A 25,624-nucleotide genomic window follows, 5' to 3' on the forward strand; every position below is an offset into this window, starting at 1 on the left:
GTGGTTTGGGTGCGACCCAATGGGGACGTGGCACAAGTGGGTGTGGCTTAATTACAGCACAGCTAATCTGGGCGTGGCTTGATTGGTTGTGATCCAATTGGGGTGTGGCTTAAAAGGGTGTGGCTTTGTGGGCGTGGCTTGTCCGTGACTCAATGTGGGCGTGGTTTAGTGCCTCATCCCAAAGTGGGCGTGGCCGTTCCCCCCTTTCCCTTTATGAACCAACCCCGTGGTGGGGGCGGGGCTCTGCTGGGCGTGGTCTGACAGGCTGTGGCCCCGCCCCCGGCCCCGCCCCTGGCGCAGTCGGGCTCGGGCAGCCCCGGGGGCGGCAGCGGGGGGGGGGTCCCGGCCGGGGGGGGCCTGTCCCCGGCAGAGGTGGCCGAGCTGTTCCAGAGGCTGGCCCAGAGCCAGCAGGAGCGCTGGCTGCTGGAGGAGAAGGTACTGGGAGCACTGGGAGGGACTGGGGGGCACTGGGAGAGGGACTCAGGGGGACTGGGATGGACTGGGAGGGGACTGGGGGGGACTGGGAGAGGGACTTGGGGGGACTGGGATGGACTGGGGGGACTGGGAGGGGATTGGGATGGGACTGGGAAGGATTTTACCCAAACTGGGATGGACTGGGGGGCACTAGGAGGGACTGGGGGGGAACTTGAGGAGGACTGGGAGGGGACTGGGAGTACTGGGAGGGATCTGGTATCAAGCTGGGAGGGACTGGGAGGGACTGGGATGGACTGGGAGGGGACTGGGGGGGAACTGGGATGGACTGGGATGGACTGGGGGGGAACTGGGATGGACTGGGGGGGGACTGGGGTGGACTGGGATGGACTGGGATGGACTGGGGGGCACTGGGAGAGGGACTCAGGGGGACTGGGATGGACTGGGGGGACTGGGAGGGGATTGGGAGGGACTGGGATGGACTGGGAGTGCTGGGGGGGACTGGGATAAACTGGGGGTGACTGGGAGAGGGACTGGGATGGGACTGGGAGGGACTGGGAGGGGGCTGGGAAGGATTTTACCCAAACTGGGACGGACTGGGAGGGACTGGGAGGGGGCTGGGGGAACTGGGATGGACTGGGAGGGACTGGGAGGGAATTTGGGGAGGACTGGGAGGGGATTGGGGAGGACTGGGAAGGATTTTACTCAAACTGGGATGGACTGGGGGTCACTGGGATGGACTGGGGGGTAACTTGAGAAGGACTGGGAGGAGATTGGGGGGAACTGGGAGGGACTGGGAGCACTGGGAGGGAACTGGGATCAAGCTGGGATGGACTGGGAGGGACTGGGGAGGGCCTGGGAGCACTGGGGGTGTCCGGGCGGGATTGGGGGTGACTGGGATGGACTGGGAGGGATTTTACCCAAACTGGGATAGACTGGGAGGGACTGGGAGCACTGGGCGGGGCGGGGGCGGTCGCACCTGGCGCCGCTCACCTGCGGCTCCGTGGGCAGGTGAGGCACCTGGAGGTGTCGAGCGCGTCCATGGCCGAGGATCTGTGCAGGAAGAGCGCCATCATCCAGAGCTTCGTGCGGGACAGCCGCACAGGTGAGGCCACCTGGGCACACCTGGGCACACCTGGCACGGCTGGGCCTCACCTGGCACAGCGCCCGGCTGGGCATTTACACATGGCCCTGTCACCTCGGTGTCACCTGTCCCATCTCACCTGTCCCGTCTCACCTGTCCCACTCTCACCTGTCGCATCTCACCTGTCCCTCACCTGTGTCTCACCTGTCGCATCTCACCTGTCCCTCACCTGTGTCTCACCTGTCCCTCACCTGTCTCACCTGTCGCATCTCACCTGTCCCTCACCTGTGTCTCACCTGTCCCTCACCTGTCTCACCTGTCCCATCTCACCTGTCCCTCACCTGTGTCTCACCTGTCCCTCACCTGTCTCACCTGTCCCATCTCACCTGTCCCTCACCTGTGTCTCACCTGTCCCTCACCTGTCTCACCTGTCCCATCTCACCTGTCCCTCACCTGTGTCTCACCTGTCCCTCACCTGTTTCACCTGTCCCATCTCACCTGTCCTTGTCTCACCTGTCCTAATCTTACCTGTCCCATCTCACCTGTCCCATCTCACCTGTCCCTCACCTGTCTCGCCTGTCCCACTCTCACCTGTCCCATCTCACCTGTCCCATCTCACCTGTCCTTGTCTCACCTGTCCTAATCTTACCTGTCCCATCTCACCTGTCCCATCTCACCTGTCCCTCACCTGTCTCGCCTGTCCCACTCTCACCTGTCCCATCTCACCTGTCCCATCTCACCTGTCCCTCACCTGTCCCCTCTCACCTGTCCCAGTCTCACCTGTCCCTCACCTCTCACCTGTCCCTCGCCTCTCACCAGTCCCAGTCTCACCTGTCCCATCTCACCTCTCACCTGTCCCCTCTCACCTGTCTCTCACCTGTCCCTCACCTCTCACCTGTCCCTCACCTCTCACCTGTCCCATCTCACCTGTCCTCTCTCACCTGTCTCTCACCTGTCCCAGTCTCACCTGTCCCCTCTCACCTGTCCCTCACCTCTCACCTGTCCCATCTCACCTGTCCTCTCTCACCTGTCTCTCACCTGTCCCGTCTCACCTGTCCCAATCTCACCTGTCCCTCACCTCTCACCTGTCCCTGTCTCACCTGTCTCTCACCTGTTCCTTACCTGTCCCTCACCTGTCTCTCACCTGTCCCTCACCTCTCACCTCTCCCCTCTCACCTGTCCCCTCTCACCTGTCCCCTCTCACCTGTCTCTCACCTGTCCCCTCTCACCTGTCTCTCACCTGTCTCTCACCTGTCTCTCACCTGTCCCTTACCTGTCCCTCACCTGTCTCTCACCTGTCCTCTCTCACCTGTCTCTCACCTGTCCGCAGAGGCCGCGGGTCCCGCGGGGCCGGCTCGGCGCGGGGCGGGGGCGGGGCCAGGTGAGGAGGGGCTGCGGGAGATGAACAAGAAGCTGCAGAACCTTCTGGAAGAGCAGCTGACCAAGAACCTGCACCTGGCACAGGTGAGGGGGCGGGGCCAGGCCTTAAAGGGGTGTGGCTTGTGAGAAAGGGATGGAGCCTCTTAAAGGGGTGTGGTTTGCTGAAATGGGTGTGGTCTCTGGATGTGGCTATAGGGTGAGGGTGTGGCTTATAGGGGTGTGGTGCCTCCAAAAGGGGTGTGGTTTATGATGGGTGTGGCTAAATGGTGAGGGTGTGGCTTATTGGGGTGGAGCACAATGGGGGGCGTGGTTCAAGGTTAGGGGTGTGGCAGAAGCAATGACATCACTGAGTTTATGGAAATGAAAGGGGGTGTTTAAGTGGAGGTGCGGCTTTCAGCTGTGGGCGTGGCCATTCTAAGGGCGTGACCTCGTTCAGTGGGCGTGGTCTCTGCCTCTCTCATTCCCCCCTTTCCAGGACCTGGAGTCGCTGTCCCAGGAGCTGGCACAGCTCAGGAAGGAACAGGCGACCCCCCCGGGACCCCCCTGAGGGGTGGGGCCTCTCCTGGTGGGCGGGGCCTCGCCCCCTGCCCCCTCGCAGGCTCCGCCCCCCGGCCGGGGCGCTGCTGCGGGGGAGGCGTTGCCCCTTTAAGGATGCGGTGGACCCCTACGGCATTGCCGCTTTAAGGCCGAACGGTTCTTTACATGGCGTTGCCCCTTTAAGGGTGGGCGGGGCTCCCTGGATGGCGTTGCCCCTTTAAGAGCGGGGGCGGTTCCCGCCGCGGCGTTGCCCCTTGAAGGAGGACGTGGTCCCCACTCTGGCGTTGCCCGTTTAAGGGGGTCCCGCATGCGCCCCCCTGTCCCCCCCAATAAACCCGATGTGAATCGCTGCCTGTGACGTCATTTCGCTGCGTTGGGAAAGGGTGGGCGGAATCGGTGACGTCACCAGAGGAACCGAGCCGGCGGGGCCCGCCCCGTAACGTCACTTCCGCGCGCTGCCCCGGATGTTGTTGCCGCGGCCGCGGCCGCAGGACGGGCACGGGCGCGGCGCGGCTCCGGATCCCCCCCAAGAACCGCGCACCGTCCGGCCGGGGGGCGCGGCGTGACGTCAGCACGGTGACGTAACACCAGTCCCCCGCTTCCCCGGCTCGGGGGGGCGGCGGCGGCGGCGAAACCCCCCCGGAACCCCCAACCCCCCCGCCGAGACCCCGCCCCGACATGGCGGCGACGACGGGGGGCGGGGCCTCGCCGGGCGGCGGGGGCGGGGCCGCGCTGGAGGAGGAGTGCGAGGTTGTGCGCGTGCGTGTCAAGGTAAGGGGCGGGGCATCGAGCGGGCGTGGGCGTGGTTAGGAGGTGGGGTCACGCGCCCCCCCAGGCAGCCAATCAGCTCGGGGGGTGCCGCCGGCGGGAAAATTTCCCGCCTTTTGGGTCACGTGGGGTGGCGGCCGCCAATCAGCGTTCGGGAGGCGCGCGGGGTGTCTGTGGGGACGGTGCTGCGCCGCCATGTTGGATCGCCGTGAGGGCCTGGGGGGCTCCGGGACCCTCCCGGGACCCCCAGGACCCTCTTGGGACCCCCTGACGCTCCTCCCGCAGAAGAACGAGGGGCAGCAGCCGCCCGAGTTCCGCTCGTTCGCCGTGGACCCGCAGATCACGTCGCTGGATGTGCTGCAGCACATCCTGGCCCGGGCCTTCGACCTGCAGGGGTGAGCGGGACCCCCTGGTTCCCCCCCCAGGCACACCTGGGACCCCCCAGAGCCCCCAGGTGAGCTCACCTGTGTCCCCTCAGGAAGAAAAGCTTCGTTCTGAGCTTTGCGGCGCGGGACGGGCAGGGCCAGGACACCTTCGTGCCTCTGCTGAGCGATGGCGACCTGGCCAACGCCTTCACCTGCGCCCGGCCCACCCTGAGACTGCGCCTGGACGTCAGGAACCCCCCTGACAGTGAGTGACACAGCTGGGATGCACCTAGGGGGGTGGGAACACACCTGAGTGGGTGGAGACAGAGTTGGAACACACCTGGGTGGCTGGAGACACACCTGGGACACCCCGAGACACACCTGGGACACCCCAAGACACACCTGAGACACACCCAGGTGGGAGAAGTGGCCTGGGACACCCCTACAGTACATCTGGGACACACTTGGGTGTTAGGGACGCACCTTGAACGCACCTGAGACACACCTGGAATAGTCACAGACTTACCTGGACACACCTGGACCCAGAGAGACACACCTGGGTGGGACAGGACGCATATGGGGACACACACCTGGGACACCTGGGGGCCTGCGCTGCGTGTCAGGAGGTGCTGGGTACCTGCCCAGCGTGCCTCAGGTGTGTGAGGTGTGGCTCCCAGGGCTCTCAGGTACCTGTGGCTCAGGTGTGCTGTCCCCAGGCCCGCTGCTGGAGGACTGGGACATCATCAGCCCGCGGGAGGTGGCGGCGGCCGAGCCGGTCCCCGAGCGCCGCTCGCTGCTGGCGGCGGCCCTGCCCTTCACCCAGGCTCTGCTGGCACAGGTGAGCACACCTGGCGCAGGTGAGGCGCACCTGGGCTGCCCCACCCTGCTGGAAGCTCACAGAGAGCTCCTGCTTGGGCACCCCAGTGCCACCTGTGCCGTTCCCACAGGTGGGCCGGACGCTGGCGCGGGCGCAGGCGGCCCTGGCGTGGCCCGAGGGGACCCCGGCCGTGTCCCCGCCCCCTCCGCCGCCCCCGCCCTGCGCCCCCCTGAGCGACGCCGACCTGAGGTCGTACCTGGGCCCAGGTGGGCGCCTGCTGCGGCCCCAGGACCTGCGGCTGCACGTCTTCCACGGTGGCGTCGAGCCCGGCCTGCGCAAGGTGAGAGCGCTGAGACACACCTGGGACACACCTGGGGGGCGTGGTCACACCTGGGGTACATCTGAGGGGGTGTGGTCACGCTTGGGACACACCTGAGGGATTGTGGTCACACCTGGGACATGCCTGGAGGTTGTGGTGACACTTGGGGATGTGATCATACCTGGGATACACCTGGGGGTGTGATCATACCTGGGGTCCTCTTGAGCCGCACCTTGGGGGTTCTCTGGCTTCCCTGAGCCTCACCTGGTGGTTGTGATTACACCTGAGACACACCTGGGGTGTTCTGGTCACACCTGAGTCACACCTTGGGGCTTCTGATCTTGCTTGATGTCACCTCAGGCACACCTGGGGATCCTCAGATCCATCCTGACCAACACTTGAGAGTTCCTGCTGTCCTTAACCCCATTCCCCCCATACAGGTGGTGTTACCTGCTGAATGTGTCCCTGATTGCTCACCTGTTGGTATTACCTGCTGAACATGTCCTTGCTCCCTCACCTGTCCCCATTTTCCTCTGTACAGGTGATCTGGCGTTACCTGCTGAATGTGTTCCTGAGCTCACCTGTTGGTGTTACCTGCTGAACCTGTCCCTGCTCCCTCACCTATCCCGTTCTCCCCGTACAGGTGGTGTGGCATTACCTGCTGTACCTGTCCCTGCTCCCTCACCTGTCCCATTCCCCATACAGGTGATCTGGCATTACCTGCTGAACCTGTCCCTTCTCCCTCACCTGTCCCATTCCCCCCATACAGGTGATCTGGCGTTACCTGCTGAACCTGTCCCTTCTCCCTCACCTGTCCCCATTCCCCATACAGGTGATCTGGCGTTACCTGCTGAACCTGTCCCTTCTCCCTCACCTGTCCCATTCCCCATACAGGTGATCTGGCGTTACCTGCTGAACGTGTCCCTTCTCCCTCACCTGTCCCATTCCCCCCATACAGGTGGTGTGGCGTTACCTGCTGAACCTGTCCTTGCTCCCTCACCTGTCCCATTCCCCCCATACAGGTGGTGTGGCGTTACCTGCTGAACGTGTTCCTGAGCTCACCTGTTGGTGTTACCTGCTGTACCTGTCCATACTCCCTCACCTGTCCTATTCCCCATACAGGTGATCTGGCGTTACCTGCTGTACTTGTCCCTGCTCCCTCACCTGTCCCATTCTCCATACAGGTGATCTGGCATTACCTGCTGAACCTGTCCCTTCTCCCTCACCTGTCCCATTCCCCATACAGGTGATCTGGCATTACCTGCTGAACCTGTCCCTTCTCCCTCACCTGTCCCATTCCCCCCGTACAGGTGGTGTGGCGTTACCTGCTGAACCTGTCCCTTCTCCCTCACCTGTCCCATTCCCCATACAGGTGATCTGGCATTACCTGCTGAACCTGTCCTTGCTCCCTCACCTGTCCCATTCCCCCCGTACAGGTGGTGTGGCGTTACCTGCTGAACCTGTCCCTGCGCCCTCACCTGTCCCATTCCCCATACAGGTGGTGTGGCGTTACCTGCTGAATGTGTCCCTGAGCTCACCTGTTGGTGTTACCTGCTGTACCTGTCCCTGCTCCTCACCTGTCCCATTCCCCCCCATACAGGTGGTGTGGCGTTACCTGCTGAACCTGTCCATACTCCCTCACCTGTCCCATTCTCCCCGTACAGGTGATCTGGCGTTACCTGCTGAACCTGTCCTTGCTCCCTCACCTATCCCATTCCCTCCATACAGGTGATCTGGCGTTACCTGCTGAACCTGTCCCTTCTCCCTCACCTGTCCCATTTCCCCATACAGGTGGTGTGGTGTTACCTGCTGAACCTGTCCTTGCTCCCTCACCTGTCCCATTCCCCCCATACAGGTGGTGTGGTGTTACCTGCTGAACATGTTCCTGATTGCTCACCTGTTTGTTGGTGTTACCTGCTGAACCTGTCCCTTCTCCCTCTCCTGTCCCATTCCCCCCATACAGGTGATCTGGCGTTACCTGCTGTACTTGTCCCTGCTCTCTCACCTGTCCCATTCCCCATACGGGTGGTGTGGCGTTACCTGCTGAACGTGTTCCTGATTGCTCACCTGTTTGTTGGTGTTACCTGCTGAGCCTGTCCCTGCTCCCGCACCTGTCCCATTCCCCCCCATACAGGTGGTGTGGCGTTACCTGCTGTACCTGTCCCTGCTCCCTCACCTGTCCCATTCCCCATACAGGTGGTGTGGCGTTACCTGCTGAACGTGTTCCTGAGCTCACCTGTTGGTGTTACCTGCTGTACCTGTCCATACTCCCTCACCTGTCCCATTCTCCCCATACAGATGATCTGGCATTACCTGCTGAACCTGTCCCTGGTCCCTCACCTGTCCCCATTCCCCCCATACAGGTGGTGTGGCATTACCTGCTGAACGTGTCCCTGCTCCCTCACCTATCCCATTCCCCCCCATACAGGTGGTGTGGCATTACCTGCTGAACCTGTCCCATTCCCCATACAGGTGATCTGGCGTTACCTGCTGTACCTGTCCTTGCTCTCACCTGTCCCATTCCCCATACAGGTGGTGTGGCGTTACCTGCTGAATGTGTTCCCCGCCGGCCTGACGGGCCAGGAGCGCCTGTCCCACCTGCGCCTCAAGGCGGCCGAGTACTCCTCGCTGAAGGTGGCGCTGGCCGCGCGCGCCGCGCCGGCCGAGCTGGCGCAGGTGGCGGCGGCCGTGCGCAAGGACGTGGTGCGCACCGACCGCGCCCACCCCTACTTCGGCGGGCCCGAGGAGGGCCACCCTCACCTGGCCGCCCTGCAGGCGCTGCTCACCACCTTCGCGCTGGGCCACCCGCGCCTCTCCTACTGCCAGGGCATGTCGGACGTGGCGGCGCCGCTGCTGGCCGTGCTGGACGACGAGGCGCAGGCCTTCCTGTGCTTCTGCTCGCTGATGCGCCGCCTGGCCCCGCGCTTCCGCCCCGGCGGCCGCGGGCTGGCCCGCGCCTTCGGCCACCTGCGCCGGCTGCTGCGCCGCGCCGACCCCCAGTTCTGGGCCTTCCTGGCGGCGCGCGGCGCCCACGACCTGCTCTTCTGCTACCGCTGGCTGCTGCTGGAGCTCAAGCGCGAGTTCGCCTTCGAGGACGCGCTCAAGGTGCTGGAGATCACCTGGAGCTCGCTGCCGCCCGCGCCGCCCCCGCCCCCCGAGGGGGTCCCGCTGCTCGGAGCCCCCCTGGGAGCTCGCAGGGCCGGACGGGGGTTGAGGGAGCGGCGGGGGCTGCGGCCGCGGCCGCCCAGGAGGAGGAGGAGGAGGAGGAAGGTGGAGGAGGAGGAAGGTGGAGGAGAAGGTGCTGGAGGGGTCACGGAGGGTTCTGGTGGTGGCTTTGGGGGTCTCAAGGGTTCCTGTGATGGCCCTGAGGGCCCCAAGAGCTCCGGTGACGTCCTCAGTGGTCCCACGAGCTCCGGTGATGTCCTTGGTGGTCCCATGAGCTCTGGTGACATCACAGGTGGTCCCACAAGCTCCAGTGACGGCCCAGGTGATCCCACCAGCTCCAATGGTAGCCCTGGGGGTCTCAAGACTTCCAGTGATGGCCCAGAGGGTCCCAAGAGCTCCAGTGATGTCCCCAGCAGTCCCAAGATCTTCAGCGAGGTCTTTGAGAGTCCCAAGAGCTTCAGCGATGTTCTAGAAGGTTCCAAGGGCATTCAGGAGAGTGCCAAGAGCTCCAGTGATGTCCCCAGCAGTCCCAAGATCTCCAGCGAGGTCTTCGAGAGTCCCAAGAGCTCCAGTGATGTCCCCAGTGGTCCCAGGGACATCCAGGAGGGTCCCAAGAGCTTGAAGAACATTGAGGAAGGTCACAAGAGCTCCAGCGATGTCCCCAGAGGTCACAGGAGCTCCAGGAAGGTCCAGGGGAGACCCCCCAGGGATGCTGGAGGAGCCCCCGAGAGCTCCAAGGACTCAGAGCCGGGTGGAGGCGGAGGAAGGAAGGTGGAGGAAGGCACCGACGCCCTGGAGATGGACCAGAGACCCCACAGTCTCTGCTGGGGGGCTGGAGAAGACCCCAAAAAAGGACAGGGTGGCCCCAAAGAGGGGCACGACCCAAGAGAAGGACGAGACGATGGCAGAAAAGGACGAGGTGACCCCAGAGAGGGATTTGATGAGCCCAAAGAGGGGCTGGATGACCCAAGAGAAGGAGGAGATGACCCTGGGAGGAATCGTGATGACCTCAGGAAGGTTCCCGATGATCTCAGAGAAGGACACGGCTTTGGAGAAGGCCACAACCACGCCAAGGATGACCGTGATGGCCTCAAGGATGGCCGTGACGGCCTCAAGGAAGGACGTGATGACCCCAAGGAAGGACATGATGACCCCAAGGAAGGACGTGATGACCCCAGACATGGCCACGACCCCAAGGACAGCCACGGTGACCTCAACCACGGCCACGACAGCCCCAAGGACAGCCGTGACGACACCAACCACGACCACCACCACCTCAACGACGACCACCACGCCCCTAAAACCACCCGCCGCAACCCAACCACCCCCGATGACCCTTGGGGCGGCCGTTGGGCTTGGGAAGACCCTTCCTCCTCCTCTTCTTCCTCCTCCTCCTCGTGTTCCTCAGGCTCCTCCTCGGACGAGGAGGTGACGGTGGAGGACGACGGGGCGCCGCTGCCGCCTCCGGAAGAGCTGGGCCAGGGCAACCCCTTCCTGCTGTTCGTGTGCCTGGCCATGCTGCTGGAGCAGCGCGAGGCCGTGATGGCGCGCGCCGGCGACTACAACGAGGTGGCCATGCACTTCGACCGCCTGGTGCGCCGCCACCACCTGCCGCGCGTCCTGCGCCGCGCCAAGGCGCTCTTCGCCAGGTACCTGGAGGGATGGGGGGCCACCGCGCCGGGGGGACCCCAAACGGGACCTCCCTCGGGGTAAGGGGGACGCGCGGAGTTGTGGGGGGGTGTGGGGGGAGAGAGGGTGGGAGCGGCGAGGCGGCCGTAGGGGAGGGGTGGTGACGGTGTGGGATGTGTGAGGTGGGTCTGAGGTCATCATGAGGGGCTCCAGAGGGTCTGTAGGACAGCGTGGTGACCCCATGGAACATCTGAGATGGGTCTGAGGTCATCATGAGGGGCTCCAAAGGGTCTGTAGAATGAGGTGGTGACCCTATAGAACATCTCAGAGGGGGTCTGAGATCATGAGATGCTCCAAAGGGTCTGTAGGACAGCGTGGTGACCCTCTGGAACATCTGAGATGGGTCTGAGGTCATTGTGGGGCAGTCCAGAGGTCTGTAGGGCAGCGTGGTGACCCTATGGAACATTTCAGGGTGGTCCTGAGGTTGTCATGAGGGGCTCCAAAGTCACTGGAGTTCTGTAGGATAAGGTGGAGACCCCATGAAACATCTCAAAGAGGGTCTGAGATCATCACGAGGGGCTCCACAGGGTCTGTAGGACAAGGTGGTGACCCCACAGAACATCTGAGATGGGTCTGAGGTCATCGTGGGGAGCTACAAAGGGTCTGTAGGACAAGGTGGTGGCCCCATAAAACATCTCAGAACATTCTCAGAAGGTGCTGAGGTCGTCATGAGCGACTCCAAAGTCACTTTGGGTTTGTAGGACAGCGTGGTGACCCCATAGAACAACTCAAAGTTGGACTGAGGTCATCATGAGGGGCTCCAAAGGGTCTGTAGGATGAGGTGGTGACCCCATGGAACATCTGAGGTGGGTCTGAGGTCATCGTGGGTAGCTACAAAGTCACTGTGGGTTTGTAGGACTGTGTGGTGACCCCATGGAACATCTGAGATGGGTCTGAGGTCATCACGAGGGGCTCCAGAGTCACTGTGGGTTTGTAGGACAAGATGATGACCCCATAAAACATCTCAGAACATCTCAAAGGGGGTCTGAGATCATCGTGAGGGGCTCCAGAGGTCTGTAGGGCAGCGTGGTGACCCTATGGAACATTTCAGGGTGGTCCTGAGGTTGTCATGAGGGGCTCCAAAGTCACTGGAGTTCTGTAGGATAAGGTGGAGACCCCATGAAACATCTCAAAGAGGGTCTGAGATCATCACGAGGGGCTCCACAGGGTCTGTAGGGACAAGGTGGTGACCCCATAAAACATCTGAAAGAGGGTCTGAGGTCATCATGAGGGCTTACAGAGGGTCTGTAGGATGAGGTGGTGACCCCATAGAACATCTGAGATGGGTCTGAGGTCATCGTGAGGGGCTCCAGAGTCACTGTGGGTCTGTAGGACAGTGTGGTGACCCCATAGAAGATCCCAAAGAGGTGCTGAGATCATCGTGAGAAGCTCCAAAGGGTCTGTAGGGACAAGGTGGTGACCCCATAAAACATCTGAAAGAGGGTCTGAGGTCATTGTGGGGCAGTCCACAGGGTCTGTAGGATGAGGTGGTGACCTCATAAAACGTCTGAGATGGGTCTGAGGTCGTTGTGGGGCAGTCCAGAGGTCTGTAGGACAGCATGGTGACCCCACAGAACATCTGAGATGGGTCTGAGGTTGTTGTGGGGCAGTCCAGAGGTCTGTAGGACAGCGTGGTGACCCCACAGAACATCTCCAGGGACCCCCAAACCCACCATGGGTCTCCCAAGCTGAGCGTGAGAACCTCCAGGGCGCTGTGGGGACACCACCAAACATCTCCTGGAGGTCCTGAGGTCACCTTGGGGACCCTTTGGTCACTGCCAGGGTCTGTGGGACACCGTGGGGACACCAGAAAACGTCACCCTGAGGTCACCTTGGGGACCCTTTGGTCACTGCCAAGGTCTGTAGGACACCGTGGGGACACCAGAAAACGTCACCCTGAGGTCACCTTGGGGGTCTGCAGGACACTGTGGGGACCCCACATGGGGACAGGTGGCTCCTTCTGGGGTCCTCAGGGCCACCACAGGTCCCCAGGGCCACTCTGGAGTCCCCAGGGCCACTCTGGGGTCCCCGGGGCCACCCTGGAGTCCCCAGAGCCACCCTGGAGTCCCCAAGGCCACCACAGGTCCCCAGGGCCACTCTGGGGTCCCCGGGGCCACCACAGGTCCCCAGGGTCACCATGGGGATCCTGAGGCTACTCTGGGGTCCCCAAGGCCACCACAGGTCCCCAGGGCCACTCTGGGGTCCCCAAGGCCACCATGGGGACCCTGAGGCCACCCTGGAGTCCCCAAGGCCACCATGGGGACCCCGAGGCCACCACAGGTCCCCAGGGCCACCTTGGAGTCCCCAAGGCCACCACAGGTCCCCAAGGCCACCACAGGTCCCCAGGGCCACCATGGAGTCCCCAAGGCCACCACAGGTCCCCAAGGCCACCACAGGTCCCCAGGGCCACTCTGGGGTCCCCAAGGCCACCCTGGAGTCCCCAAGGCCACCATGGAGTCCCCAAGGCCACCACAGGTCCCCAGGGCCACTCTGGGGTCCCCAAGGCCACCATGGAGTCCCCAAGGCCACCATGGGGACCCCGAGGCCACCCTGGGGTCAGCAGGGACCCCCAGCCCTCCCCATGACCCCCCCCAGAGGCCCCTCCAGTACAAACCAGTATGAACCAGTACAGCCCAGTGCCTCCCTGCTGGGTTCTACACCACCGTGGGACATCCCAGTCCAAACCAGTATGAACCAGTACCAAGCACTCACCTGGGAAATCCTGGATCTGCGTTGCCTTGGGCCAGACCAGTACAGACCAGTACAAACCAGTTTGGAGCAGGAAGGGGCTGGGAGCCCAACTGGGAGCCCCCTACATGCATCACCTTGTGCCGGACCAGTATGGACCAGTACGGACCAGTACGGACCAGTGCCTTGCCATGGCCTACAGCCATCCCAGCATGCACCAGTACGGACCAGTATGGACCAGTACGGACCAGTCCGGCAGCCAAACTGGGAGCTCTTCACCGGCGTGGCCTTGGGTCCTCCCAGCACGGACCAGTATGGACCAGTATGGACCAGTATGGACCAGTCCAGAGCTTTCTCACCCACGTGGCCTTGCGTGCTCCCAGTACGGACCAGTACAGACCAGTATGGACCGGTAGGGTGCCCCCAGTGCTGTGTTGATGCCCACAGGCCTTCTCCCAGTATGGACCAGTACAAACCAGTTCCTGCCCCCCACCCTGGGTGCCTTCTCCCCTCCCCCCCCCTTTATTTATTGCCCCTCCCCCCCCAGCCCGGGGGGGTCCCCGGGGGGGTCCCAGAGGTGCCGGAATCGCCAATAAACGATGCCTGATACTGGTGTGGCTCCCAGTATGGACTGGGAGGGGCTGGGGGCTCCCAGTATGGACTGGGAGGGAGATTGGGGCTCCCAGTATGGACTGGGAGGGGCTGGGGGCTCCCAGTATGGACTGGGAGGGGCTGGGGGCTCCCAGTATGGACTGGGAGGGAGATTGGGGCTCCCAGTATGGACTGGGAGGGGCTGGGGGCTCCCAGTATGGACTGGGAGGGAGATTGGGGCTCCCAGTATGGACTGGGAAGGAGATTGGGGCTCCCAGTATGGACTGGGAGGGAGATTGGGGCTCCCAGTATGGACTGGGAGGGACTGGGAGGGGCTGGGGGCTCCCAGTATGGACTGGGAAGGGATTTCCCGTTCCCAGTATGAACTGGGGAGTTCCCAGTATGGACTGGGAGGGAGATTGGGGCTCCCAGTATGGACTGGGAGGGACTGGGGAGTTCCCAGTATGGACTGGGAGTGAGTTTGGGGCTCCCAGTATGGACTGGGGGGGGGTTGGGGGCTCCCAGTATGGACTGGGAAGGGATTTCCCGTTCTCAGTATGAACTGGGGAGTTCCCAGTATGGACTGGGAGGGAGATTGGGGCTCCCAGTATGGACTGGGAGGGAGATTGGGGCTCCCAGTATGGACTGGGAAGGGATTTCCCGTTCTCAGTATGAACTGGGGAGTTCCCAGTATGGACTGGGAGGGAGATTGGGGCTCCCAGTATGGACTGGGAGGGAGATTGGGGCTCCCAGTATGGACTGGGAAGGGATTTCCTGTTCCCATTATGAACTGGGGAGTTCCCAGTATGGACTGGGAGGGGCCGGGGGCTCCCAGTATGGACTGGGAGGGGCTGGGGGCTCCCAGTATGGACAGGGAGTGAGTTTGGGGCTCCCAGTATGGACTGGGAGTGAGTTTGGGGCTCCCAGTATGGACTGGGAGGGAGATTGGGGCTCCCAGTATGGAATGGGAAGGAGATTGGGGCTCCCAGTATGGACTGGGAAGGGATTTCCCATTCCCAGTATGAACTGGGGAGCTCCCAGTATGGACTGGGAGGGTGTGGGCAGGGGCGGGGCCAGGACTGGGATTTTCCCAGTGTTCCCAGTTTGCTCCCATCACTGCTTGAGGGTGCTCCCAGTTTCCCCAGTTCTCCCTCGCAGCTCCTCCAGTCCCTCCCAGTGCCCCCAGTTCCTCCAGATCCTCCCAGTATCCCCAGTTCCCCTCCCAGTCCGTCCCAGTCCCCCCCAGTTCCCCCAGTTCCCCTCCCCAAACCTCTCCCAGTCCCCCCAATCCCCTCCCAGTCCCCCCAATTCCCCTCCCAGTCCCCCCAGTCCCCCCAGTTCCCCTTCCCAAACCCCTCCCAGTCCCTCCCAGTCCCCCCAGTTCCCCTCCCCGTCCCTCCCAGTCCCTCCCAGTTCCCCCAGTCCGGAGGTGACGTCCCCTCCACCTTTGGGTGCTTCCGGCCGGAAGAGGCCTCGGGGGCACCCAGAGATTTTTTGGGGGGCGGCTCTGGGGGGGATTTGGGGGATCCCAGGCAGATTTTGGGGGGATCCCAGGGATTTTTGGGGTTCCCAGGGCAGTTTTGGGGTCCCCAGGAGAATTTTTGGGGTCCCCAGGGGGATTTTTGGGGTTCCCAGGGCAGTTTTGGGAGTTCCCAGGGGTGGTTTTGGGGGGTCCAAGGGATTTTTTGGGGGGTGCAAGGGATTTTTGGGGGTCCCCAGGGGTGTTTTTGGGGGTTCTTGGGGATTTTTTGGGGTCCCCAGGGGGATTTTTGGGGTTCTCGGGGATTTTTGGGGTCCCCAGGGGTGTTTTTGGGGGGTTCTCAGGGATTTTTGGGGTCCCCAGGGCAGTTTTGGGGTTCCCAGGGGGATTTTGGGGGTTCTCGGGGATTTTTGGGGTTCCCAGGGGTGTTTTTGGGGTCCCCAGGGGTGTTTTGGGGTTCCCAGGGATTTTGGGGGTCCCCAGGGCTGTTTTGGGGTCACCAGGGCAGTTTTTGGGGGTTCCCAGGGGGATTTTTGGGGTTCTCGGGGATTTTTGGGATCCCCAGGGGTGTTTTTGGGGTTCTCGGGGATTTTTGGGGTTCTCGGGGATTTTGGGGTCCCCAGGAGTGTTTTTGGGGTTCTCGGAGATTTTTGAGGTCCCCAGGGGTGTGTTTGGGGTTCTCGGGGATTTTGGGGTCCCCAGGGTTGTTTTTGGGGTTCTCAGGGATTTTGGGGGTCCCTCGATCTGGGGATGAGCCGGGGGGGGCGGCAGGGGGGGGACAACGTCCCCTCGGAGCTGCTGGGGGAGGAGGAGAACCTGCGGATCTTCGAGGTGCTGGGCAGGAAATGCGTGGTGAGGAACTGGGGGAACTGGGGGGAACTGGGAGGGACTGGGAGGGACTGGGAGGGATTGGGAGGGACTGGGAGGGAGTGGCGGGGAGAGGGATGGACTGGGAGGGGAACTGGGGGGACTGGGAGGGAACTGGGAGGGAACTGGGGGGGGACTGGGAGGGAGTGGCGGGGAGAGGGATGGACTGGGAGGGGAACTGGGGGGACTGGGAGGGACTGGGAGGGAACTGGGAGGGGAACTGGGAGGGACTAGGAGGGACTGGGTGGGAGTGGGGGGATTTGGGATGGGACTGGGAGGGGAACTGGGGGGAACTGGGAGGGACTGGGATGGGATTGGGAGGGACTGGGGGGGAGTGGGGGTGACTGGGATGGATTGGGAGGGGGAACTGGGGGTGATTGGGATGGACTGGGATGGGACTGGGAGGGACTGGGGGTGACTGGGATGGACTGGGGGGGATTGGGGGGGACTGGGGGTGACTGGGATGGACTGGGGGGGGACTGGGATGGACTGGGAGGGGAACTGGGGGGCACTGGGGGGGACTGGGAGGGGAACTGGGGGGGACTGGGAGGGACTGGGTGGGGGACTTGGAGGGACTGGGGGGGACTGGGATGGACTGGGGGGGATTGGGGGGAACTGGGAGGGACTGGGATGGACTGGGGGGGGACTGGGAAGGACTGGGAGGGATTGGGGGGGACTGGGATGGACTGGGAGGGAACTGGGATGGACTGGGGGGGACTGGGAGGGGAACTGGGGGGGACTGGGAGGGACTGGGTGGGGGACTTGGAGGGACTGGGGGGGACTGGGATGGACTGGGAGGGGAACTGGGGGGAACTGGGAGGGACTGGGAAGGACTGGGGGGGAGGACTGGGGGCGTTTGGGGGTGTTTGGAGTGGGATGGGGAGGATTTCAGAGCTTTGGGGTGCTAAATTTGGGGGATCCTGGGGGGATTTTGGGAGATTCTGGGGGGGATTTTGGTGTCCCACATGTCCCCCCCCCATGTCCCCACAGACCCTGGTGACCGCCGTGGTCCAGCTGGTGGTGGCCGAGCCCGGGGGGGTCCCCGGGGGGGTCCCGGGGGGTCCCGGGGGGGTCCCGGGGGGCTCCTGGATCCTCCGGGGCTGCGGCGTCGCCTGCCTGGTGCGGGACAGCCCCCGGCGCTCCTACTTCATCCGCATCTTCCGCCTGCCCGTGAGTCTGGGGGACCCCAAAATCCTTGAGGGGGTCCCCAAAATCCTTGAGGGAGTCCCCAAAATCCCGGGGAGACCCCAAAATCCCGGGGAGGCCCCAAAATCCAGGGTGGGGTGGGTCAAGGACGGACCCCACTGGTTCCGCTTCATCCTTCTCTTATTTGAGGGGGGTTGGACCCCAAATCCCAGCGGGGACCCCCAAAATCTCGGGGTGGGGGACCCCAAATGCCAGAGGGACCCCAAATTTCCTGGGGGGGACCCCAAAATCTTGGGGGAGGTCCCCAAAATGCAGTGGGGTCGGTCCAGGATGATCCTGGTGCTTCCACTTCATCCTCCTCCTCCTCCTCTTATTTGAGGGGGGGGTCCCAATTTCTGGGGGGACCCCAAAATCCTTGGGGGGGACCCCAAAATCTTGGAGGGGGAGGGGGTCCTTAAATCCTGAGGGAGGTCCCCAAATCCTGGTGGGGAGCCCAAATTCTGGTGGGGAATCCCCAAAATTCCAGGATGGAGGGGAGGTGAAGGGGGTTTGGGTTGGGTGGGGGGTCCCAGAGGGGTTTTTGGGGGTCCCAGAGGGGTTTTTGGGGATCCCTGAGGCATTTTTGGGGGGTCCCAGAGGGATTTTGGAGGGTCCTTGGGGGTTTTGGGGGCCTCTGAGGGGTTTTTGGAGGATCCTGGGAGGCTGTGGGGGGGTCTCTGAAGGGTTTTTGGGAGTCCTTGGGGGTTTTTAGGGGGTCCCAGAGGGATTTTTGGGGGTCCTTGGGGGTTTTTGGGGGCCCCTGGGGGGTCCCTGAGGGGTTTTTGGGAGTCCTTGGGGGATTTGGGGGGTCCCTGTTGGGTTTTTGGGGTCCTTGTTGTTTTTGGGGGGCCCCTGGGGGATTTTTGGGAGTCCTTGGGGGTTTTTGGGGATTTTGGGGGGCCCCGGGGGATTTTTGGAGGGTCCCTAGTGGAGGTTTTGGGGGTCCCAGAGGGGTTTTAGGGGGTCTTTGTGTGTTTTTGGGGGTCCCTGGTGGGTTTTTGGGGGTCCTTGAGGGTTTTTGGGGGCCTCTGGGAGGTCCTTGGGGGTTTTTGGGGGTCCTTGGGGGTTTTTGGGGGGTCCCCAGGGGGGTCCCTGACCCCGAATCCCCCCCAGGCCGGGGAGCTGTGGTGGGAGCAGGAGCTGCAGGGGGGGATGGGCTACAAGACCCCCACCCCCTTTTTCCACACCTTCATCAGCCACGTGAGTGGGCGGGGCCGGTGGGCGTGGCCAAGGGAGGGCGTGGTTTGTGGGTGGGGTCAGTGGGTGGGGCTGGAGATGGCCACAGTCAGGTGGGAGGAGCCATTGTGGGTGTGGTTAAAGGGGGAGGGGCTTAAATGGGTGTGGCTTGGGGAGGGCCAATGGAATGCAGCGGTGTGGGCGGGGCCATTTTGGAATGGGGGCGTGGTTTAGATTGAGTGGGTGTGGTCGGATTGTGGGTGTGGTCATCTCGATGTGGGTGTGGCCTGTGCTCAATGGGTGTGGCATCGCCACTTAACGGGATTGGGTGTGGCTGCCAGTGGGCGTGGCCTTTGATACGTAGCGGTCAATGGCAAATAACCATATAAGGAAAAGTGGGCGTGGTTTGGCTAGGTGGGTGTGGTTCTGTAAGAGTGGGCGTGGTCTGACTGCCCACGCCGCCTCCTGATTGGCTCAGGAGGGGTGGGCGGGGCTGAACTTCGCCTCCGAGGCCGAGGCCGCGACGTTCGAGGGGCGAGTCCAGGAGAGGCTGCGGCGGCGGCAGCAGCGGGGGGGTGAGAGACCCCTCCCCAAAACACACCTGGGGACCCCAAAAATGTCCTGGGAACCCCCAAAACACACCTGGGGACCCCCAAAATGTCCTGGGAACCCCAAAAACACACCTGGGGGCCCCAAAATCCACCTGGGACACCCCAAAACACACCTGGGGACCCCCAGAACACACCTGGGACACCCCAAAACACACCTGGGGACCCCAAAAATGTCCTGGGAACCCCCAAAACACACCTGGGAACCCCAAAAATGTCCTGGGAACCCTCAAGATTCCACCTGGGGACCTCAAAACACACCTGGGGACCCCAAAAATGTCCTGGGAAGCCCCAAAACACACCTGGGACACCAAAACACACCTGGAACCCCCCCTAAAACACACCTGGGGACCCCCAAAATCTACCTGGGACACCCCAAGCACACCTGGGAACCCAAAAATGTCCTGGGAACCCTCCAGATTCCACCTGGGGACCCCAAAACACACCTGGGAACCCCCAAAATCCACCTGGGACCCCCCCAGACACACCTGGGGACCCCAAAATCCACCTGGGACACCCCAAAACACACCTGGGAACCCCCAAAATCCACCTGGGACACCCCAAATTCCACCTGGGCACCCCAAAATCCACCTGGGACCCCCCCCAAAACACACCTGTGGACCCCCAAATTCCACCTGGGCACCCCAAAACCGCATCAGAGCCCTCCCAAACCCCCTTTGGAACGCCCCAAATTCCACCGGGAACTCCCAGAAATTCCTCTGAGGATTCCCCCCCCAAAAATCTTTGGGACCCCTCCCCCCCCGACCCCCCAAAGCTGCCCCTCCCCCCCTCTGACCCCTCCCCCTTTTCTCCCCCCCACAGAGAAGCAGCCGCTGCCCCCTCCCCCACCCCCCAGCCACGGTGAGTCCTGACCCCTCCCCCCCCCTCCCCCCTCCCTGGGGGATTTTGGGGTCACTGGGGGGGTTCCCACCCCCACTGACCCCCCCCTGTGCCCCCCCCAGAGCGTCGGGGGAGCCTCCCCAGGACCCCCAACCCTGAGGGTGAGTGGGGGAGGGGTCCTGCCCCAGTTTGGGGGGGTCCTGCCCCAGTTTGGGGGCTCTGTCTCATTTTGGGGGGATCCTGCCCCATTTGGGGGGGCTCTGTCCCATTTTGGGGGGATCCTGCCCCAGTTTGGGGGGGTCCTGCCCCATTTTGGGGGGGCTCTGTCTCATTTTGGGGGGATCCTGCCCCAGTTTGGGGGGGCTCTGTCTCATTTTGGGGGGGTCCTGCCCCAGTTTGGGGCGTCCTGCCCCAGTTTGGGGGGGCTCTGTCCCATTTTGGGGGGGTCCTGCTCCAGTCTGGGGGTCCTGCCCCAGTTTGGGGGGTTCTGTCCCATTTTGGGGGGGTCCTGCTGCAGTCTGGGGGGTCCTGCCCCAGTTTGGGGGGGCTCTGTCCCATTTTGGGGGGATCCTGCCCCAGTTTGGGGGGATCCTGCCCCAGTTTGGGGGGTCCTGCCCCAGTTTGGGGGGGCTCTGTCTCATTTTGGGGGGTCCTGCCCCAGTTTAGGGGGTTCTGACCCATTTTCGGGGGGTCCTGCCCTATTTGGGGCACCCTGTTTCATTTGGGGGGGGCTTGTGGGGGGGGCCCAGAAGGGAATTGAGGGGAAATTTGGGGTCTCTGGGGGGATTTTGGGGCCTCCAGGGTGGTTTTAGGGGGGCTCTGGGGGGATTTGGGGGTCTCTGGGGGGGAGTTTGGGGTCTTTGGGGCAGATTTGGGGTCTCTGGGGTGGTTTTAGGGGGCCTCTGGGGGGATTTGGGGGTCTCTGGGATGGTTTTGGGGTCTCTTGGGGGATTTTGGGGTCTCTGGGAAGGATTTTGGGGTTCTCCCCATAATTTGGGGGGGTCCCATAACGATTTCCCCAACCCCCCCAGGTCCCCCCATCCCGGCCGTGCCCATCCCCAACCCCGACATCACCCCCAGCCGGTACCGGGGGCTGCCCAGCCCCCCCTCGGGATCCTCCCCCACCTCGGGACCCCCCCCCCAGCACCGGGACCCCCCCCGGGGAGCAGAAAAAGGGGAGGGGGCGCAAGAAAATCTCCAAGGCCGATATCGGGGTCCCCTCCGGCTTCAAGTGAGTCTGGGGGGGTTTGGGGGGGGGATCTGGGGGGGTTTTGGGGTCTCTGGGGGGGGATTTGGGGTTTGGGAGGTTTGGGGGATGTGGGGAGGATTTGGGGTCTGGGGGGTTTTGGGGAATTTGGGGTCTCTGGGGGGGATTTGGGGTCTCTGGCGGGATTTGGGGTCTTGGGGGGGTTTTGGGGGTCTGGGGGGGTTTTGGGGTCTGGGGGGGTCTTGGGGTCTCTGGGGGGATTTGGGCCTTGGGGGGGATTTGGGGTCCAGGGGAGGTTTTGGGGTCTGGGGGGTTTTGGGGAATTTGGGGTCTCTGGGGGGATTTGGGGCTGGGGGGATTTTGGGTCCAGGGGAGGTTTTGGGGTCTGGGGGGACTTGGGGAATTTGGGGTCTCTGGGGGTATTTGGGCCTTGGGGGGGATTTGGGGTCCAGGGGAGGTTTTGGGGTCTGGGGGAGGGTTTGAGGAATTTGGGGTCTCTGGGGGGATTTGGGGCTGGGGGGATTTTGAGTCCGGGGGGGGTTTTGGGGTCTGGGGGTGTTTTGGGGCCTTGGGGGGGTTTTGGGGTCTCTGGGGGGATTTGGGGCTGGGGGGGTTTTGGGGTCTGGGGGGTTTTGTGGTTTCGGGGGGGATTTGGGGTCCAGGGGGGGTTTTGGGGTCTCGGGGGGGTTGTGAGGAGGTTTTGGGGGGGTCTCTAGGGGGGATTTTGGGGTCTGTGGAGGATTTGGGGTTCAGGGGGGCTCTGGGGGTCACAGGGGAGGGGGGGTCTCACCTTTGTGTCCCCCCCCCCCAGGCACGTCGGTCACATCGGGTGGGACCCCAGTGGTGGCTTCGATGTAGGTGACACCGACCCCCCGTGTCCCCCCCTGTGGGGTGACCGGGACCCCTGGGGTGACCCCAGGGAGGGGACAGGGGGGACAGGCGGGGACAGGGGGGACAGGAGGGGATGGCGGGGACAGGGAGGGGACAGAGGGACAGGAGGGGACAGAGGGACAGGAGGTGACAGGAGGTGACAGAGGGAACAGGAGGGGACAGAGGGGACAGGAGGTGACACAGCCGTCCCTGTCCAGGTGACATCCCTGGCTCTGTGCCCAGGTTGGGGTCCCCATGGGGTGACCCAAGGGGGGGTGACAGTGACCCTGTGGGGTGGCAGTGCCCCCTCAGTGTGTCCCTGTCCCTGTCCCACCTGGCCTCCCTGGACCCCGCCCTGCACTCACTCTTGTCGCATGGGGTGACAGTGACCCTGTAAGGGTGACAGTGACTCTGGGAGGTGACAAGGGGACTGACCCCGCAGTGTGTGACAGTGACCCTGCGATGTGTCCCTGTCCCTGTCCCTGGACCCTGCCCTGGGGTTCCTGGGTGGTGACAGTGACCTCATGGGGTGACAGTGACCCTTTGGGAGGTGACAGTGACCTCATGGGGTGACACTGACCCTGTGGGGGGGTGACAGTGACCCCACGGGGTGACACTGACCCTGTGGGGGGGTGACAGTGACCCTCAGTGTGTCCTTGTCCCAGCTGGCCACCCTGGACCCTGCCCTGTGGTCACTCTGCCCTGCGGTCACTCTGCCCTGTGGTCACTCTGCCCTGCGGTCACTCTTGTCCCAGACTGGTGTCCCCATGGGGTGACACTGACCCTGTGGGGGGTGACAGTGCCCCTGTGGGGTGGCAGTGCCCCCTCAGTGTGTCCCTGTCCCTGTCCCTGTCGCAGCTGGCCGCCCTGGACCCCGCCCTGCGCTCGCTCTTCGCCCAGGCCGGGGTCAGCGAGCGCCACTTGGCCGACGCCGAGACCTCGCGGCTGATCCACGACTTCATCGAGCGCCGGGGCGGGCTGCAGGCCGTGCGCGAGGAGATGGGCCGGCAGGGTGGGCACACCTGGGGGCACCTGGGGGACAGCTGGGGGCACCTGGGCACACCTGAGCACACCTGGGCACAGCCATGGGGGGCTGCAGGCCGTGCACAAGGAGATGGGCCGGCAGGGTGGGCACACCTGGGCACCTGGGCACACCTGGCACACCTGGGGGACAGCTGGGCACACCTGGGGGCACCTGGGCACACCTGGGGGCACCTGGGGGACAGCTGGGGACATCTGGGCACAGCCACGGGGGGCTGCAGGCCATGTGCGAGGAGATGGGCCGGCAGGGTGGGCACACCTGGGCACACCTGGGCACACTTGGGGGCACTTGGGGGCACCTGAGCACACCTGGGCACACGTGGGGGCACCTGGGCACACCTGGGGGACAGCTGGGGACACCTGGGCACACCCGGGCACACCTGGGCACAGCAACAGGCGGGCTGCAGGCCATGCGCGAGGAGATGGGCTGGCAGGGTGGGCGAACCTGGGCACCTGGGCACACCTGGAGGCACCTGGGGACACCTGGGGGCACCTGGGCACACCTGGGGACACCTGGGGGACAGCTGGGGGCACCTGGGCACACCTGGGGACACCTGGGCACACCTGGGGGCACCTGGGCACACCTGGGGGACAGCTGGGGGCACCTGGGGGCACCTGGGCACAGCCACGGGGGGCTGCAGGCCGTGCGCGAGGAGATGGGCCGGCAGGGTGGGCACACCTGGGCACCTGGGCACACCTGGGCACACCTGGGGGCACCTGGGCACACCTGGGCACAGCCATGGAGGGCTGCAGGCTGTGCGCGAGGAGATGGGCCGGCAGGGTGGGCACACCTGGGCACACTTGGGGGCACTTGGGGACACCTGAGCACACCTGGGCACACGTGGGGGCACCTGGGCACACCTGGGGGACAGCTGGGGACACCTGGGCACACCCGGGCACACCTGGGCACAGCAACGGGCGGGCTGCAGGCCATGCGCGAGGAGATGGGCCAGCAGGGTGGGCACACCTGGGGAACCTGGGGGCACCTGGGCACACCTGGGGGCACCTGGGCACACCTGGGCACAGCCATGGGGGGCTGCAGGGTGGGCACACCAGGCACACCTGGGGGCACCTGGGCACACCTGGGGGCACCTGGGGAGAGCTGGGGACACCAGGGGGGCACCTGGGAGGGACCTCGGGGTGGGGCTGGGGACACCTGGAGGCACCTGTGCCCCCTCTGACCCCTCCCCCCTCCTCTTTCTCCTCCCCCAGGACCGCCCCCTCCCCCCCCGGGCCGTGGGAGCCCCGCCCCTCCCTCCGCCCCTCCCCCCTCTTCCGGCCGCTCCCGCTCGGGGGTCCCGGCCCCTCCCCCACCCCGCGCAGGCCCCGCCCCTCCTCCGGGCCCGCCCCCTCCTCGAGGCCCCGCCCCTCCACCGCGAGGCCCCGCCCCCTTGGGAGCGGCCGCTCCTCCCCCTCCCCCCCCCTCCGCCGCCCCCTCCCCCCTCCGGGGGCGCCCCCCCCGCGACCCCCCCGGGCCGGGGGGCGCTGCTGGACCAGATCCGCCAGGGGGTGACGCTCAACAAGGTGGGGGACCCCAATAATGGGGGGGGGACCCCAAAAATGGGGAGGGGGCAAAAAATGGGGAGGGGGGACCCCAAAAATGGGGGGGGGGGCATAAAAATGGGGAGGGGGACCCCAAAAATGGGGGGGCCACAAAAATGGGGGGGGGCACAAAAATGGGGAGGGGGACCCCAAAAATGGGGGGGGGGCGAAAACTGGGGAGGAGGACCCCAAAAATGGGGGGGGGGCGAAAACTGGGGAAGGGGACCCCAAAAATGGGGGAGGGGCAAAACTGGGGGTGGGGGGGCACCAAAGATGAGGAAGGGACCCTAAAAATGGGGGGTGGGGGCTGGAAGGTTTTGTGGGGGTCTGGGAGCCCCAAACCAGCAATGAGACCCCCAAAAAGGGTTGGGCCCGCAAAAATGGGGGGTGGGGCACTCTGTGAAGGGGGAGGGGGGTCCGGGGGGGGGGGGTCCCGTGACATTTGGGGGTCCCCATGGGATGGGGGAGGAGGGGCTGTTCCACGGCCGTGGTTTTGGGTGGGGGGTCCCGATATCATTTCTGGGGGGGGGCGGGGGGGGGGGTGGTCCTGGCTGACCCCTCCCCGTTCTCCCCTCCCCCCCCCCCCCCCCCTCAGACCCCTGAGACCCCCGAGGTGGGCGCGGGTCCCGGCGCGGGGGGGCTCGTGGGGGCCCTGATGGACGTGATGCAGAAACGAAGCCGCGTCATCCATTCCTCGGGTGAGACCCCCACCCAAAAAAACCCCCAACCCCTCCCCCCACCCCAAAACCCCTCCCCTGACCCTCCCCCGTTCCTTTTCGCCCCCCCAGATGAAGGCTCGGCCAGCGAGGAGGAGGAGGATGATGATGAATGGGATGATTGAGACCCTCACCCCCCCCCTCCCCCCGCTTCTAAGGACGCCCCCAGACCCAAAATGTCCCCCCGCCCCTCCCCCACCCCGTCTGTGCCCCTCCCCCAGCTCGTGGGGGGGAGGGGCCCCAGATTTTTTTCCCTG

General features: G+C 64.1%; 3 protein-coding genes across 3 annotated transcripts in view; all 3 read left to right on the forward strand.

The window, feature by feature from the left end:
- The window catches only part of GRIPAP1 (GRIP1 associated protein 1), a 9,014-nt gene extending 5,238 nt beyond the window's left edge, over positions 1-3,776 (forward strand). The window contains exons 7-10 of the mRNA XM_084224026.1: positions 265-435; positions 1,444-1,537; positions 2,847-2,980; positions 3,372-3,776. Of these exons, the coding sequence (XP_084080152.1) occupies positions 265-435; positions 1,444-1,537; positions 2,847-2,980; positions 3,372-3,443 (471 nt within the window). The 3' untranslated portion in view covers positions 3,444-3,776. The remainder of the gene's footprint in view (positions 1-264; positions 436-1,443; positions 1,538-2,846; positions 2,981-3,371) is intronic.
- A 132-nt stretch (positions 3,777-3,908) lies between these two features.
- Positions 3,909-10,580, forward strand: TBC1D25 (TBC1 domain family member 25; the record flags this gene model as incomplete). The annotated part of the gene is made up of 7 exons (XM_084224028.1): positions 3,909-4,204; positions 4,487-4,596; positions 4,680-4,831; positions 5,283-5,404; positions 5,514-5,723; positions 8,235-9,129; positions 9,160-10,580. The coding sequence occupies exons 1-7, from the start codon at positions 4,112-4,114 to the stop codon at positions 10,578-10,580; spliced, it is 3,003 nt and encodes a 1,000-aa protein (XP_084080154.1). The 5' UTR covers positions 3,909-4,111.
- A 5,461-nt stretch (positions 10,581-16,041) lies between these two features.
- Positions 16,042-25,569, forward strand: WAS (WASP actin nucleation promoting factor). The gene is given in 13 exon segments (XM_084224029.1): positions 16,042-16,167; positions 17,173-17,460; positions 18,481-18,567; positions 19,041-19,118; positions 19,974-20,012; positions 20,114-20,152; positions 21,023-21,222; positions 22,010-22,052; positions 22,927-23,080; positions 24,322-24,532; positions 24,534-24,633; positions 25,247-25,349; positions 25,440-25,569. Coding segments are annotated over 13 exon segments (1,497 nt in total). The 5' UTR covers positions 16,042-16,065; the 3' UTR covers positions 25,493-25,569.
- The last annotated feature ends 55 nt before the right edge of the window (positions 25,570-25,624 follow it).

The sequence above is a fragment of the Fringilla coelebs genome (genome assembly GCF_963513975.1).
Source record: "Fringilla coelebs genome assembly, chromosome: 33".
Lineage (NCBI taxonomy): Eukaryota > Metazoa > Chordata > Aves > Passeriformes > Fringillidae > Fringilla > Fringilla coelebs.